Source organism: Physella acuta, unplaced genomic scaffold, assembly GCF_028476545.2.
Source record: "Physella acuta isolate Inbredline_101_S28 unplaced genomic scaffold, ASM2847654v3 ptg000257l, whole genome shotgun sequence".
NCBI classification, from domain to species: Eukaryota; Metazoa; Mollusca; class Gastropoda; family Physidae; genus Physella; species Physella acuta.
Genome location: NW_026731776.1, coordinates 848,368 through 864,525, shown reverse-complemented (window position 1 = coordinate 864,525; position 16,158 = coordinate 848,368). Strand labels below are relative to the sequence as shown.

The following is a 16,158-nucleotide window of genomic DNA, read 5'->3' as shown; positions in this document are numbered from 1 at the left end:
CATAGCCGTCACCCCCCCCCCCCCCCCCTCACCAAACCCCGGACCGACAGCTCGAACAAAAGGTATCAGTGGCAGTGAGCACGGCCAATTTGCGCCCAGGTAAGTTCTTTTGTCTCACCTGCCGGCCGGTAGGTTCCATTGTCTCGCATGGCAGGATGTTAATGCCACCCCACCCCCTCCCCAGTGGCCCGACCCACGCAATCTTTTGATAATCAGAACTTTAAACTGACCATTGAATGAGCACTCCATGTCAGCAGCCTTCTAGACCTGCCAGGCTTGACCGGTGTCCAGTTTCACACGCCGGTCTCTAGCACTGGGCCCTGGCCATTCTGGTGGCTGAACCGCTAGCAGACGTCAGCTAACTAGCAGCTAGACCAGCCCTACCCCAGAACACCCCCCCCCCCCCCATCAGAACAATACCCACATCATGGACAAACACCTTCCCCTATTACCACACATAACATAAACATAACTATACATCATATAGGCATATATATATATATATATATATATATATATATATATATATATATATATATATATATATATATATATATATATATATATATATATATATATATATATATGGTAATAATTTGTTATTAATATTATGGACGTGTAGTTTGAACATGTTCACCAACTTTTGGACGTCGAGTTAATCTGTTTGTATGATCTTGCCGTATAAAGTAATTGTAGGGTCAGAGACCCAATACCTGACTCGAGTATTCATGTGCTTTATCGCTTGACCACGGCGTTCCCAATGTGATTTGTGTAAGTAATTTTCTTTCTGTTGTTCACTGGACACATTCCACCTTGCTTACATGGACGAAGTGAAGCCATAATTTGTTTATAAACAAAATGTATGTTCCAAGTGGGGCACTCATCATATTCACCTTTGTGTGCATACAGCTGTAGGTGCTCACCCTAACGTTATAAACACCATTGTTACCTGCTTGGTGCCGCTGCTGCTAAAATCTTGATTTTATGACATAAGAATTGTCACATGAATCAACATAAGAATTGTCACATGAATCAGTATACCCCTCCCCCCACCTGTTTGTCAGTGTAGAAGTGTTTTGTTTTTTGTTAGCGTGAAGAATTCTGGAGAAATCTAAGACGACATACCACCAACAACACGACACACCACCAACACATGACACACCACCAACACACGACACACCATCAACACATAACACACCACCAACACACGACACACCATCAACACATAACACACCACCAACACATAACACACCACCAACACATGACACACCACCAACACATGACACACCATCAACACACGACACACCACCAACACACGACACACCATCATCACATGACACACTATCAACACACGACACACCATCAACACACGACACACCATCAACACACGATGTACCAGCCGACGGAGACTATCTTCTGGAAGTTTCTAGGCTTGTCGTGTTGTTTTGGCTACACTACTCATATATTTTCATACGTCCTTTTGTCCAACACCCAAGTCTATGCGGTACTAAAATATTTTCATACGTCCTTTTGTCGAACACCCTAGTCTATGCGGAACTAAAATATTTTCATACGTCCTTTTGTCGAACACCTAAGTCTATGCGGAACTAAAATATTTTCATACGTCCTTTTGTCGAACACCTAAGTCTATGAGGTACTAAAATATTTTCATACGTCCTTTTGTCGAACACCCATGTCTATGCTGAACTAAAATATTTTCATACGTCCTTTTGTCGAACACCCTAGTCTATGCTGAAAAAAAATATTTTCACAGATGATATACGCACTTAAGAAGCAAGTCCTTGTTAATTCTAAAATAAAATATTTTCACAGATGATATAGGCACTTTAGAAGCAAGTCTTTGTTGGTCTAAAATAAACTGTTTTCACAGAAGATGCCGACATCCTTGGTAAAATACAAATCAATATTGGAACACCAACACACATGGGATGCGTGTAAATATTGTTGTCACACGTTATGGACGACAGACTTTTGTATGACGACAGGCCGTGGGATGACAGTGTCACGTAGGAGCCGTGTGACAGTGTCACTCTTGTCCCGTGTTCTCACCTCCACCCAGCGACCGCCGACACCGCGGAGGTGGTAGGGTAATAAAAACACCCCGGTCAATATTGTCCTTCTGACTTCTACACCCCGCGCTGAATGTACCTTGTAAGGGAGAGAATTTGTCTTGTTTTCACACGATCAAAGACCGGGATTCCCCGCTTGTTTTTTGACGGGGTAAACACGCCGGCCAGTGCGTGTCTATGTTTTGCTAACGTTTCTTTGATCCAGGCCTGACTGCGGGCCATTTCGGCGGCTAGTTTCATCCACGTATTCATTTCGTTCAGTTTGTTGGTCTCACTCGCCATTGGTCGCCTATGGCCAATTTGATCGGAAATTTGTCATCGGTTTTTTATGCGTTCAGAACACGAACTTTGTCAAATTTTCTCAGGCTGAGTTGGGCAAGATATATCTGGAATATCTTTGTTCTCGCCTAGTGGGGTGAGTTTTGTAGCTCTCAGTCATGTAGCCCTAAATCCTATAGCTCTGAGTGTTATAGGTCTTTATGCCGTAGCCCTCAAATTTCGAGCAATCAGTGTTGTAACCCTCACACAGTATTATAACCCTCACACAGTATTGTAGCCATCTTTATTTTATATAAATATATATATATATTATATGAACTTCAACCAGATCCGTTTTTTACTTTCGCGTATATGAAGTGTAGAGGAAGTATTGTAATCGTGCAATTTTTATTTTTTTTTACCTCCCTGAGTCGGAAAAATATAGTTTTGCAAGCTTGTTCGTATGTTTGTGTATGTGTATGTTATGTGTATGTGTGTGTATGTGTGTCTGTGAACACGATAACTTGAGTACCGTTACAGCTAGGTTGATGAAATTTCATATATAAGTATTGCATCAAATGTGTAGATCTTTATCAACGTTTCAGTGATTTCCGGTAAACGGAATGAAACTTATTCTACTTTTAATTTTTCAAAAACCTATAACTTGAGAACTGTTCAGGATATGTGAACGAAATTTCATCTCTAAGTAAAACAACTTATTCTCTGCCTTCTATCAAATTTTGAGTTATTTACGTTGCAGTAAGTAGTAATTTACGCTATTTCCGATTTCTAAAAAAAACAACCGAATATGAATTTATAATATTCCGCACTATTATAGAGATGTTGTTTGCCGTTCACTTGGTGCGCAATTATTTTTTCTACGAGATTCTATTCTATTTTTAAAAGTTTAATGAATTAAAAATTGTTTAAAATCATGTCTATATCCCGAGTTGTCATCCCCCGTAGTGTTATATAAGAAAACTGGAGAAAGTTTAAGGGCGTTTATTATTTTTAATTTTACATTATTTAAAAAAAAAGAGATTAAAAAATTAACGTATAAATCTACTGTGATATTTTATTTTTCCTCCTTGACATTTTTTTTTGAGTCGACAAGACGTTAAAAAATAAATAAAAATAAAATAAAAGCCATCATTTTTTTCCAAGCGTCAGGGATAATCATCATCGAAGTATACAGTATAACCCCCCCCCCCTCCCGACATCCATCTGTTGACGGTAATTCACCCGACCTGTGAAGGGGGACAGGTTTCCCGTGAGTGTAAGCCGGTAAAAAACCGGTCTGCCGGTGGGTACGCTAGCCAGGCCCTCAATGGGCCCTCGTCTCCCACACAAGTGCTGTCACAATGGGCGCGCCCCGCCCCATTGTGTCCGGCTAATGAACGGTCAATATTTGTAGGCCATTCTCCCTGCCACCGGGCCAGTCAGGGACTCAATGGACTCCTCACTTCATTAATAAGCCACAGGGCCGCGGGGAAGGCGCGGGTTCGAATCGTACTTGGACACAGCTTCCAAGGCTGTTAGGACGGTCAATTGGTGCGGACAAAACGAAAAAACAACAACACAAAACGGCGGGGTGGAGGGGGGGGGGTGGAGGACGTGTCGTCTGCTCTAACGAGAGTAACACGTCATTGATGACGTAGTAACACGTCAGTGATGACGTTTTTATATCTCACTCGGGAGATATTAGTCTCATCGCTCTTGTCTTTTCTAGCTGTGCTAAATCTGGGTAGAGAGTGGACACTCCGGGCAGTTACGTGGACAGTGGTCAGTCGGACACGGCTGGGATGGCCAGCGATGATTAGAAAACAATTGTTTGAATGTAACATCCACCATCGTCTGCATGGAGAAGCCTTGACCCCGGGTGCTCAAAGCAATGTTTACAGTTGAATGTCTAAAGTTGGAAATGGGATGAAATTAAAACTGGGCAGTCTGAATGAGCAGTCTAGTGGTCTGATTCAACTTAGCATATGACGTCATCACACTCCGCTAAAGCTAGAGAATCAAGCAACTATTCAACTTAACATGTAAACTTATAATCTCGATATCAACACACACATACATCAGGTGAGCTAGAGAAATCATGAACCAGAGTTTTTTTCAGGCATCGCTTGGGGGGATGGGCGGAGGGGGGGGGGGTATAATCATCATCACCGGCAGACCGTTTTTTTTACCGGCTTACACTCATGGGAAACCTGTCCCCCTTCACTGGTCGGGTGAATAGGGCTGGTAAGTAGGTCACCAACCAGCTCTATGTCTCATGCAGGTTTTATTGAGCCGTATAACTGGTTGGTGACCTACTTACCAGCCCTATTACCGTCAACTGTCGGATGTGAGGGGGGGGGGGGGCTGTTATACTCCGATGATGATATTCTATAAGAAAATATTTACTTTAAACAGAATTCGCCCCATTCCCAACATGGAAAACCTAAGTGCCCCCCCCCCCCCCCCCCCCGTAGAAAAATGTCTGAATGAAACCCTGTCACCAACAAACAAGGCAAACAGTTGACCAATAACGATTGGACTTTCAAGCTTCATGTAACCACAATATACGAGGTCTGTGTATGATCTGTCTATAAAGTCGTCTGGTCGTATTTGAGTGTATCGTCTTTAGGTTGTATTTGCCTGAATGTATGTAATCGGCTTATAACAATAATCGTACCAATTGTTGCACCAATCATTACAACAAACATCAAACCAATCATTACACCAAATATCACACCAATCATTAAACGAATCATTACACCAATCATCATACCTATAATCATACCAATTACATGACCGATAATTTCGTCTATAACATTTGACGAACCCAGACAACAAATGTAAAAAAAAAAACCAAAACAATTTTTTCAACGATCAAGACCTCCCATCTTTTATTGCTACCTCAATCTTATCATTGCATGTAGATCTATCATAACAAGTGTGGTATTTTATCTTTTCTTTCAATAACAAGTGTGGTATTTTATCTTTTCTTTCAATAACAAGTGTGGTATTTTATCTTTTCTTTCAATAACAAGTGTGGTATTTTATTTTTTCTTTCAATAACAAGTGTGGTATTTTATCTTTTCTCTCAATAACAAGTGTGGTATTTTATCTTTTCTTTTAATAACAAGTTTAGTATTTTATCTTTTCTTTCAATAAAAAGTGTGGTATTTATCTTTTCTTTTAATAACAAGTCTAGTATTTTTTCTTTCAATAGCAAGTGTGGTATTTTATTTTTTCTTTCAATAACAAGTGTGATATTTTATTTTTTCTTTCAATAACAAGTGTGGTATTTTATCTTTTCTTTCAATTTTGTCTTTAAAATAATATGACTGTAGATGGTCTTGTAGCGAGTACTTCTAATGTAGCCTAGCGTGATCATGTCACTGGCTGTAGCCTAGTGTGATCACGTTATTAGCTGTAGCCTAGCGTGATCACGTTATTGGCTGTAGCCTAACGTGATCATGTACTTTGCTGTAGCCTAGCGTGATCACGACACTGGCTGTAGCCTAGCGTGATCACATCACTGGATGTAGCCTAGCATGATGACGTCACTGGCTGTAGCCTAGCGTGGCAAGGTACTTGAACCAGTTAGAGATGTTGGAGGAGATGACGGTTGCCATGGTGACGTCGACCAAGGTCCGCGGTAGTTTCCCCTTAAAGTCTAACTCTGAGATGACGACGACACGGGTAGGTCCGGCAGGGCTGTGGAAGATATGGGAGTCGACTCAGCCTTTTTGGGTATCTGGCACAGCGGTTGTGTAGGCAAAGGATCCCCAGTGAACCCATTCTCACCTGAATACATAGATCCCCAGAGAACCTAGTCTCACCTGTTGACCTAAGACTCACCCGACGACAGACGACTCAAGACTCACCTGACGACCAAAGACTCACCTGACGACACCTGACGACCAAAGACTCACCTGACGACAGACGACCCAAGACTCACCTGACGACCAAAGACTCACCTGACGACACCTGACGACCTAAGACTCACCTGACGACAGACGACCCAAGACTCACCCGACGACCAAAGACTCACCTGACGACACCTGACGACCTAAGACTCACCTGACGACAGACGACCCAAGACTCACCTGACGACCAAAGACTCACCTGACGACACCTGACGACCTAAGACTCACCTGACGACAGACGACCCAAGACTCACCTGACGACCAAAGACTCACCTGACGACACCTGACGACCTAAGACTCACCTGACGACAGACGACCCAAGACTCACCTGACGACCAAAGACTCACCTGAAGACACCTGACGACCTAAGACTCACCTGACGACAGACGACCCAAGACTCACCTGACGACCAAAGACTCACCTGACGACACCTGACGACCTAAGACTCACCTGACGACAGACGACCCAAGACTCACCTGACGACCAAAGACTCACCTGACGACACCTGGCGACCAAAGACTCACCTGATGATCTAAGACTCACCTGACGACCTAAGACTCACCTGACGACCTAAGACTCACCTGACGACCTAAGACTCACCTGATGACCTAAGACTCACCTGACGGCCTAAGACTCACCTGACGACCTAAGACTCACCTGATGACCTAAGACTCACCTGACGACCTAAGACTCACCTGACGACACCTGAAGACCTAAGACTCACCTGACGACACCTGAAGACCTAAGACTCACCTGACGACACCTGACGACCTAAGACTCAACTGATGACCTAAGACTCACCTGACGACCTAAGACTCACCTTACGACATAAGACTCACCTGCTAGCTTCAACTTTCAACAACATGCACCCGTTGAACCCGCGGACATATTTCCCATCCGATTCCAGTTGGGGGTACTCAACACTTCCACCTGTAGAAGACACGTGCATTCAGGTCACGTGACACGAGGCTACGGGCGTCACGTGCTCGGCTGAAGGGTTGTTAGGTGGGTAGGTTGTTAGGTTGTTAGGTGGGTAGGTTGTTAGGTGGGTAGGTTGTGAAGCGCCAAGAAGCCAATAGTTGTCGATCAGTCACTACATCCTACCTGTACAGATCTGATTACCTGTAATGACGTCACTACATCCTACCTGTACACATCTGATTACCTGTAATGACGTCACTACATCCTACCTGTACATATCTGATTACCTGTAATGACGTCACTACATCCTACCTGTACATATCTGATTACCTGTAATGACGTCACTACATCCTACCTGTACAGATCTGATTACCTGTAATGACGTCACTACATCCTACCTGTACAGATCTGATTACCTGTAATGATGACGCTGTTTTCTGTTTGCTCCACCGTCTGTATGACGTCAACAAACTCCCGGGGTGAGATGACTCCTGCACCCAGGCCATTCGTCCTGATCAGCTGCACCCAGGCCGTCTGAAAACGTCAGTGTACACTTAGTCAGGTGCTACCTTTTTAAACCTTTCGGGGCAGGTGAAGTAGAGTTCACCTGTTTTAGTACCACGGCCTATGAAGTGAAAGAGTGGTCAGCACTATGCCTTTATTTTACCCATCAGAGACGTATTACGAACTCAAGACTTTCGGGTTAATAGTCTAACGCTCTACTAATCGACCACACCGTCCCTCCTCTTAGTCACATGGTCTCCAATGTTAGAAGACTGTGCTATAAATATACCCTGTCTTTTGAAAGCTCCGTTTATTCTTGGGTCCCTAAACCAGGCGGCACAGTGAGGAGAGATGGGGGTCTTAGCATTTCCGGTAGTTGACAGACAGTCTTAATATTTTCGGTAGTTGACAGTCTTAACATTTCCGTCAGTTGACAGACACTGTCCTAGAGTAACATTTCCGACAGCTGTTGTCCATTGCTTACGTCAGATATCCGCTGGATCTCTCGGACTTCTTGGACGTCCGTATCCCACTCGGTCCTTCTCGAGCCCGGCGTGAGGGACACCGTTTCCATGACAACTTTCAGCGGCGCATTCACCTGGATGGTCTGACGGTTGCTATGGAAACAAAACGATTTACAAGTCATACTTGATGTTGTCAAGTATAAAAAATAAAAAGCGAGAGAATTGAATATTTAGGTACATCAAAATTTGAGGCCTAATTTATAGGAGACTAAAGAGAAGTGAATATTTGATACATCAACATATTAGGCATAACTTTAGAAAACTATCTATTACTGCTCAACAATTATGTTACTAACTCTCATACACTCAATGTTACCTAAGCTGAAACCTCTAGTAAAACCGTTAGAACAAGAAGACGAAGATCAACAATCACAACAAAGAACAACCACCACAACAATCACCAAAAAGAACAACCACCACAACAACCATCACAAAGAACAACCACTACAACAACCACCACAAAGAACAACCACCACAACAACCACAACAAAAAACAACATCCACAACAACCACCACAACAACCACTACAACAACCACAACACAAAAACAACATCCACAACAACCACCACAAAGAACAACAACCACCAAGATCAATCACAACAAAGAACAATAGCCACAACAAAGAACTGACAACACTTACATGGAACAGTTGTGGCGTTCAGAGGGTTTGGCTTCTATCAGTATGTTTTCCTGTGGAAATGTCAGAGGTATTAGGAAGGCTATGATTTGTTAAAATGTCAGAGATATTGGGGGTGGAGGGGGGGGGAGGGCAATGATTTGTTAAAATGTCAGAGATATTGGGGAGGAATGGATACTTTTTTAAAACTTCAAAATGTAATTATTTTTAGGGAAGGCTTATTTTAATTTTATTTAATTTTTAAAAAAGATGTTTTATATATACATGAAGATCTGTAATAAGTATTTTAATTCTACACGTTAAGCCTTCTATAGAACTAGCTGCGTACCCGTGCTCCGCCACGGATTATCTTTTTTAAATGTACCAACTTGGGAACAGAACAGAACAAAACTAAACACAAACACAACGCAAACACAAAAGAAAACACAATATAAACACAAACGATAACGCAAACACAAAAACAATGCAAACACAAACACAATGCAAGCATAAATGCAAACGCAAAAAACACAAAAGAAAACACAAACGCCAACGCTAACGCAACTCGCATAACATGAACACAACTTACATGCAAACATAAACGCATAGTGCGCACAGTCTAGCCCGGTGGCCAAATTGCACCCTACCAGGACGCCGGCGGAATTTCTTTTTAAAATACTTCCCCTGGCAGAATTATTTAATATTTTGATTAATTAGTTTTTTCGACCCTACTGTAATTAAAATGTATCCAGTTTTTTCAAAGAATCTTAGCGAAAATATTTTTGACATTGATCCGTTTAATATCCTTTAGCAATGTGCGTTTATTTAATATTTTCTTTACGTTATGCCAAAGAGTAAAAACTTTGGCAACTATAAAATAAATTTAAATCGTTATATAAACAAACCCGACTCTATTTCATTTAGTATGACAATGCGATGCAATTTAAATGCACTACATGGTTTGATGTTTACCTTTATGGTTCCAAAATCAATAGCGATGACGGAAGGAAGGAAGGACTGACACACTACCACCAGCGTTATATTATAGATAGTATAGATACCTGATCTGACTAAAGATAAAATAAGCCTATTCTCCCCAAGAAAATTAGCACTATTGAGGCTTACAGTATTATTAGAACGCTCATTGGTGGGTTGTCGGGCATTGGTGGATTGTATGACATAGGTAATTTGTATGATATTGGTGGATAGTCTGATATTAGTGTATTATCTGACATAGGTGGATTGTCTGAGTGTGGTGGATTGTCTGATACCACTATCTGCCGCCTGAGCAATACGAGGCTATATCTCATGGGGCGGTGTGGTCAAACGGTTGAGCCACAACCTGAAAGTCTCGAGTCTGACGGACTTCCCTGAGTCACCCAATTCTGTGGGCATCTTACGGTGAAGAAAGTAAAGTCGAGCAAACATAGGCTGATCACAGCTGTCCCTTCAGGTACCGAAGTCACAGGAAAAGGTCAGCTCTATCTGACTATTTCGACACGGTCACTTAATTGTAATTATTTTTATATTTCTGTTTGGTTAGTTCTGACACACACAAACAAACAACTGTCATATGCAAACATGACCTGTGCCTGTCTAAAGTTATTTTGACATTTGACTGACCTTTGATTTAGACGAGGTCTTCCACCCCACCTGGTCGTTTAACAGAGAAATCGCTCGCTCTTTGTATCGGTCAAGGTCTCCTGAGTACTCCATAACGCTGAGTCGAGAGACGGGTAAAGACTGGTTCTACAGCAAGTAAAAATAAAAAAACACCTGATTCTACAGCCGTTTAAAAAATTACTGATGGTACAAACAGGTAAAAAACTTGTTTTATGTGATGAGTCTTTGCTTAGTGTCACCTGTTGTCACCTGTTGTCACCTGTTGTCACCTATGGTCACTTGTTGGCACCTGTTGTCGTACGTAGGGGGCCAGATGAAAGCTTTTAGCGGCCACCCGATCTCTCGACATTAATTAAATAAAGGGCGTCGTTGGTCACGTGATCCGGTCCATTAGCTGACGTTTGATGTTAATTTTTGGACCACGTGACCTGGTACTGTGGCTGGCGGGTCACGTGATCAGACACACACACTACTCACACCGCATCACGTGCAGTAGGGTCACCAGTCTCCACACAGAGAACCTACAGTGGGTCACCAGTCTCCACACAGAGAACCTGCAGTGGGTCACCAGTCTCCACACAGAGAACCTACAGTGGGTCACCAGTTTCCACACAGAGAACCTGCAGTGGGTCACCAGTCTCCACACAGAGAACCTACAGTGGGTCACCAGTCTCCACACAGAGAACCTACAGTGGGTCACCAGTCTCCACACAGAGAACCTACAGTGGGTCACCAGTCTCCACACAGAGAACCTACAGTGGGTCACCAGTCTCCACACAGAGAACCTACAGTGGGTCACCAGTTTCCACACAGAGAACCTACAGTGGGTCACCAGTCTCCACACAGAGAACCTACAGTGGGTCACCAGTTTCCACACAGAGAACCTACAGTGGGTCACCAGTCTCCACACAGAGAACCTGCAGTGGGTCACCAGTCTCCACACAGAGAACCTACAGTGGGTCACCAGTCTCCACACAGAGAACGTACAGTGGGTCACCAGTCTCCACACAGAGAACCTGCAGTGGGTCACCAGTCTCCACACAGAGAACCTTATTAGTTCGTCGATAGACTAGGGCGTTCGTATTAGTAATTAAAAATGGATTAAAATCATGTCTACCCTGAGTTCCCATCCCCTGTTTTTTTATATCGAGAAAGTTTAGGGGAGATCACTCCCGGTTTATTTTTTGGTATTTTAGAAAGCTTTTATGCATCTTTTGCAATATTTAAAAATTGTTAATACAGAAAATTATTCCGTACCTAGTGAACATGATAAGAAATATAAATAAAAAAATTAATTATTCATCCAATTATGTCAAATTTAATGTCACGTACCAAATTTCAAAGAAATTGATCAATTAGAAGTGCCCAAAATTTCGTTCTCCCGTTTCGATCTAGATATGCAGGATTAAGACAGACAGAAAGCAAGTAAAATAAAAGCTTGTTACAAGCACGTTTTTAATCCATATTAACAATAATGATCGAACTCAACTCATCGATTTCACTTTCGTCCATTGTAGGTATTTAAATTTGACGGTAGCAGGATGATGGTAGCAGAATGATGGTAGTGGGATGATGGTAGCAGGATGATGGTAGTAGGATGATGGTAGCAGGATGATGGTAGCAGAATGATGGTAGTGGGATGATGGTAGTAGGATGATGGTAGTAGGATGATGGTAGAAGGATGATGGTAGCAGGATGATGGTAGCAGGATGATGGTAGCAGGATGATGGTAGCAGGATGATGGTAGTAGGATGATGGTAGCAGGATGATGGTAGCAGGATGATGGTAGAAGGATGATGGTAGCAGGATGATGGTAGCAGGATGATGGTAGCAGGATGATGGTAGCAGGATGATGGTAGCAGGATGATGGTAGCAGGATGATGGTAGCAGGATGATGGTAGCAGGATGATGGTTGCAGGATGATGGTAGTAGGATGATGGTAGCAGGATGATGGTAGCAGGATGATGGTAGTAGGATGATGGTAGCAGGATGATGGTAGCAGGATGATGGTAGCAGGATGATGGTAGCAGGATGATGGTAGCAGGATGATGGTAGTAGGATGATGGTAGTAGGATGACGGTAGCAGGATGATGGTAGCAGGATGATGGTAGCAGGATGATGGTAGTAGGATGATGGTAGTAGGATGACGGTAGCAGGATGATGGTAGCAGGATGATGTTGATGATGGTGGCAGGATGATGGTAGCAGGATGATGGTGGCAGGATGATGGTGGCAGGATGATGGTGGCAGGATGATGGTGGCAGGATGATGGTAGGAGGATGATGGTAGCAGGATGATGGTAGCAGGATGATGGTAGCAGGATAGATCAATGTTTTGTTTGGCAGTAAATGTTGAGTGTAGACTAGTAGCCTTCATCGTGGTTTCGTAGCATGTACGCAGATAAGTGTCTGATTAAGTCAGATCACTTTGCGAGGTGTACTGGTGTAGTCTAAAATACGTACCAAGAGAATTTTTAGATTTTAGACCAGGGGTCTCCAAACTACGGCCCGCGGGCCGAATGCGGCCCGCGAAGTTCTCTCATCCGGCCCGCGGAGATCTTTGTCCAAGGAAAAATCGTCTGTTGGTGATGGCTGAGGAACTTTGCCCAGAAAAATTAAAGACATGCCTAGAAGAAACTGGCCCCCGAACTGAAATTTGATGGGTAATGCGGCCCTCGGAATGAAAAGTTTGGAGACCCCTGTTTTAGACCAACCGTCACACTTATGTGAAACATGGGAGGTAACTAAAACTTTTATTAAATGTGAGTAAAACAGTGGTTATCTCCCGTGTACATCACTAAACTGCCTGTCAAAAAGTATTTCCTGTTTAATACAAGTTTAGTTAACTTCAGCTAGGATACTACATCGTGTTAAAAATAAACAAAGCTTGCTTGTTTTTAGTATGCTAGAAACTAATGTTAACTGTCGCAGTTTTTGGAATAACCCGAGATGCATTTTGTGTCGATTTTCTAAGTTTTCATACAGAAAATATGTTAAAATTAAATTGTCTTCAAATCTTTGAGTCGAGGGCTCTATCAGAAGAAACTAGCTACAGAGTCGAGGGCTCTATCAGGAGAAACTACCTACAGATGAACAGGAAAAAGTAAACTTGGATATGGGTTACCTACTATAGCTTTATAGTAATTGTGGGAAAAAGTAAACTTGGATATGGGTTACCTACTATAGCTTTATAGTATTTGTGGGACGGCGTGGTTGGGGAGCAGAGCTCAAGTTCAAAACCCAGTCGTACATGGGCCAACCCAGCTATGATGGGTGGGCAATTGAGTCCGAGGTAGAAGATTAAAAAAACCTCTACTTCATCTGTCCTAATACATTTATATAAAGATGTAATATTTAAGAAGCGAATATAAATTGTAGAGCAAGTTGTCAAATTATTTTCATGTAAGGTAATTTTATCAATGCATGTATGGGTTGTCTAATTATTTTCATGGGTTGTCTAATTATTTCCATGTAAGGTAATTTTATCAATGCATGTATGGGTTGTCTAATTATTTTCATGGGTTGTCTAATTATTTCCATGTAAGGTAATTTTATCAATGAATGCATGGGTTGTCTAATTATTTCCATGTAAGATAATTTTATCAATGCATGTATGGGTTGTCTAATTATTTTCATGGGTTGTCTAATTATTTTCATGGGTTGTCTAATTATTTCCATGTAAGGTAATTTTATCAATGCGTGTACGGGTTGATTGATTAAATGAAACCTGTCGCTTACGTTTGAAAACTTTTTTGTTGTTTTGCCTGTAATCAGTGCCGGCGCCAGGTTATTTAGCGCCCTAGGCAAAACGTATTAAACGCGCCCCTCCCCCCGCAATTTTTTTCGTGCCCCCGTATTATCAGAGGCGTAGCGACCTTTTCCTTGCACCCCCCCCCTCAAACTTTCGATTTGCAACCCCCCCCCCCTCAAACTTTGAATTTATTTTTCCAACCTATTTTGGCGCCCTCCTACGGACAGGGCCCTAGGCGGCCGCCTAGTTAGCCTTATAGGTAGCGCCGGCCCTGCCTGTAATCGTTGTATATAACAGTTCTCCTGTTACGGCTGTATTAGTTCTCCCATTAGGGCTGTAAAAGTTATTCTATTTGCTACAATGTATAATGGCTGTTGACAATCTCCTACACACAAGATTGTCGAGAGAGTATCGTAGAGAGTTTCGTGATCTACGCCAGTGGAGAGTTTCGTGATCTACGCCAGTGGAGAGTTTCGTGATCTACGCCAGTGGAGAGTTTCGTGATCTACGCCAGTGGAGAGTAGCGTGATCTACGCCAGTGGAGAGTTTCGTGATCTACGCCAGTGGAGAGTAGTGTGATCTACGCCAGTGGAGAGTAGCGTGATCTACGCCAGTGGAGAGTAGCGTGATCTACGCCAGTGGAGAGTTTCGTGATCTACGCCAGTGGAGAGTTTCGTGATCTACGCCAGTGGAGAGTAGCGTGATCTACGCCAGTGGAGAGTTTCGTGATCTACGCCAGTGGAGAGTAGTGTGATCTACGCCAGTGGAGAGTAGCGTGATCTACGCCAGTGGAGAGTAGCGTGATCTACGCCAGTGGAGAGTAGCGTGATCTACTGGTGGAGGTTATCGTGATCTACGCCAGTGGAGAGTAGCGTGATCTACGCCAGTGGAGAGTAGCGTGATCTACTGGTGGAGGTTATCGTGATCTACGCCAGTGGAGAGTATCGTGATCTACTCTGGTGATCTACGCAGTCGGACCAAGCTGTTGCCAGTTTGGTGGAGACCATTTCAAATTAATGGACCACAGCAAGCAACAGACAGGCGTGAAGCTTCATGCAACATCGCACACCATTTACAACAACCACCTGCCCACACACCCACATCGGGCTAATGGCACGAACTTAGTCACATGATCTCGTCCTTGATAAAGCACTCGTGTCGCTAGCAGTTGGTGAGCTTTAAAATATAGCACGTGTCGGATGTCAACTTCACTGAACCAGATGGGTTGCAGCCGATTAACTGGGGTACAATAGAGAAAAAATACTACAAACACTACAAAAAATACTAAAAACACATAAAAAATTATACATACCACAACGATTCAAAGCTGAGAGACCCCTGTATATTGAAGAATTCGTCAATTTTGATTTGTTATTACAAGCTTTTTATTACAAGCTTTTATTTAACTTACTGTCTCTGTTATCAGTTTAGATCGAAACGGCCGAGAAAAACTTCGGGCACTTCTAACTGACAGATTCGGTTCATAGTTGGCACGTGGGTCAAGAAATGAAGATAACGCAATCTCACATCAAATTTGATTTAATTGGATGCCTAATTAATTTCTTACGTATTAATTAAAATTTTGTCCAAATTAGTAGGCTGTCTTATCCACCTTTTCCGCAATATTACATATAAACTCAGTTTCAGATCGTTTAAAAAACTAAATTATCTGTCCCTAATAGCCGTCACTATTCCTACCCGGCTCTACGATTGTAAACATTTGGCGTTAACCAAAGTTCACCAGACCGGTGGGGGTGGGGATGGTAGCGATATGCCAAAAGAGGAAGGGAGGGTGCGACTAGGCGCGCTTACGTGGTGTTGGTGGTGTCCCGCATAGTCCCCACGTAGAGAATTATAAACACCTTTTGTCCATCCGTTTCAGGTCCAACGGGGAGGTTACATGAATAAAGCAGTGACATAAACAGGGAGGTCACATAAACAGTTAGGTCACATAAA

General features: G+C 42.8%; 2 protein-coding genes across 2 annotated transcripts; both read right to left on the bottom strand.

The window, feature by feature from the left end:
• Positions 1-7,573: 7,573 nt before the first annotated feature.
• LOC131938792 (stAR-related lipid transfer protein 5-like) lies at positions 7,574-10,592 on the bottom strand. The gene is made up of 4 exons (XM_059296980.1): positions 10,454-10,592; positions 8,855-8,904; positions 8,175-8,307; positions 7,574-7,720 (listed from the first exon to the last, which is right to left on the bottom strand). The coding sequence occupies exons 1-4, from the start codon at positions 10,544-10,546 to the stop codon at positions 7,574-7,576; spliced, it is 423 nt and encodes a 140-aa protein (XP_059152963.1). The 5' UTR covers positions 10,547-10,592.
• A 1,345-nt stretch (positions 10,593-11,937) lies between these two features.
• On the bottom strand, positions 11,938-12,828 carry LOC131938791 (putative proline-rich protein 21). The gene has a single exon (XM_059296979.1). The coding sequence runs from the start codon at positions 12,826-12,828 to the stop codon at positions 11,938-11,940; it is 891 nt and encodes a 296-aa protein (XP_059152962.1).
• Positions 12,829-16,158: the final 3,330 nt, after the last annotated feature.

Bases quoted from the DNA above. Each gene is read 5' to 3' on its own strand.
- LOC131938792 (XM_059296980.1), bottom strand. From the start codon at position 10,546: ATGGAGTACTCAGGAGACCTTGACCGATACAAAGAGCGAGCGATTTCT. The intron at 8,905-10,453 runs GTCAGTCAAATG...ACATTTCCACAG, and splicing joins AGACCTCGTCTAAATCAAAG to GAAAACATACTGATAGAAGC. The intron at 8,308-8,854 runs GTAAGTGTTGTC...TTGTTTCCATAG, and splicing joins GAACGCCACAACTGTTCCAT to CAACCGTCAGACCATCCAGG.
- LOC131938791 (XM_059296979.1), bottom strand. From the start codon at position 12,828: ATGAAGGCTACTAGTCTACACTCAACATTTACTGCCAAACAAAACATT.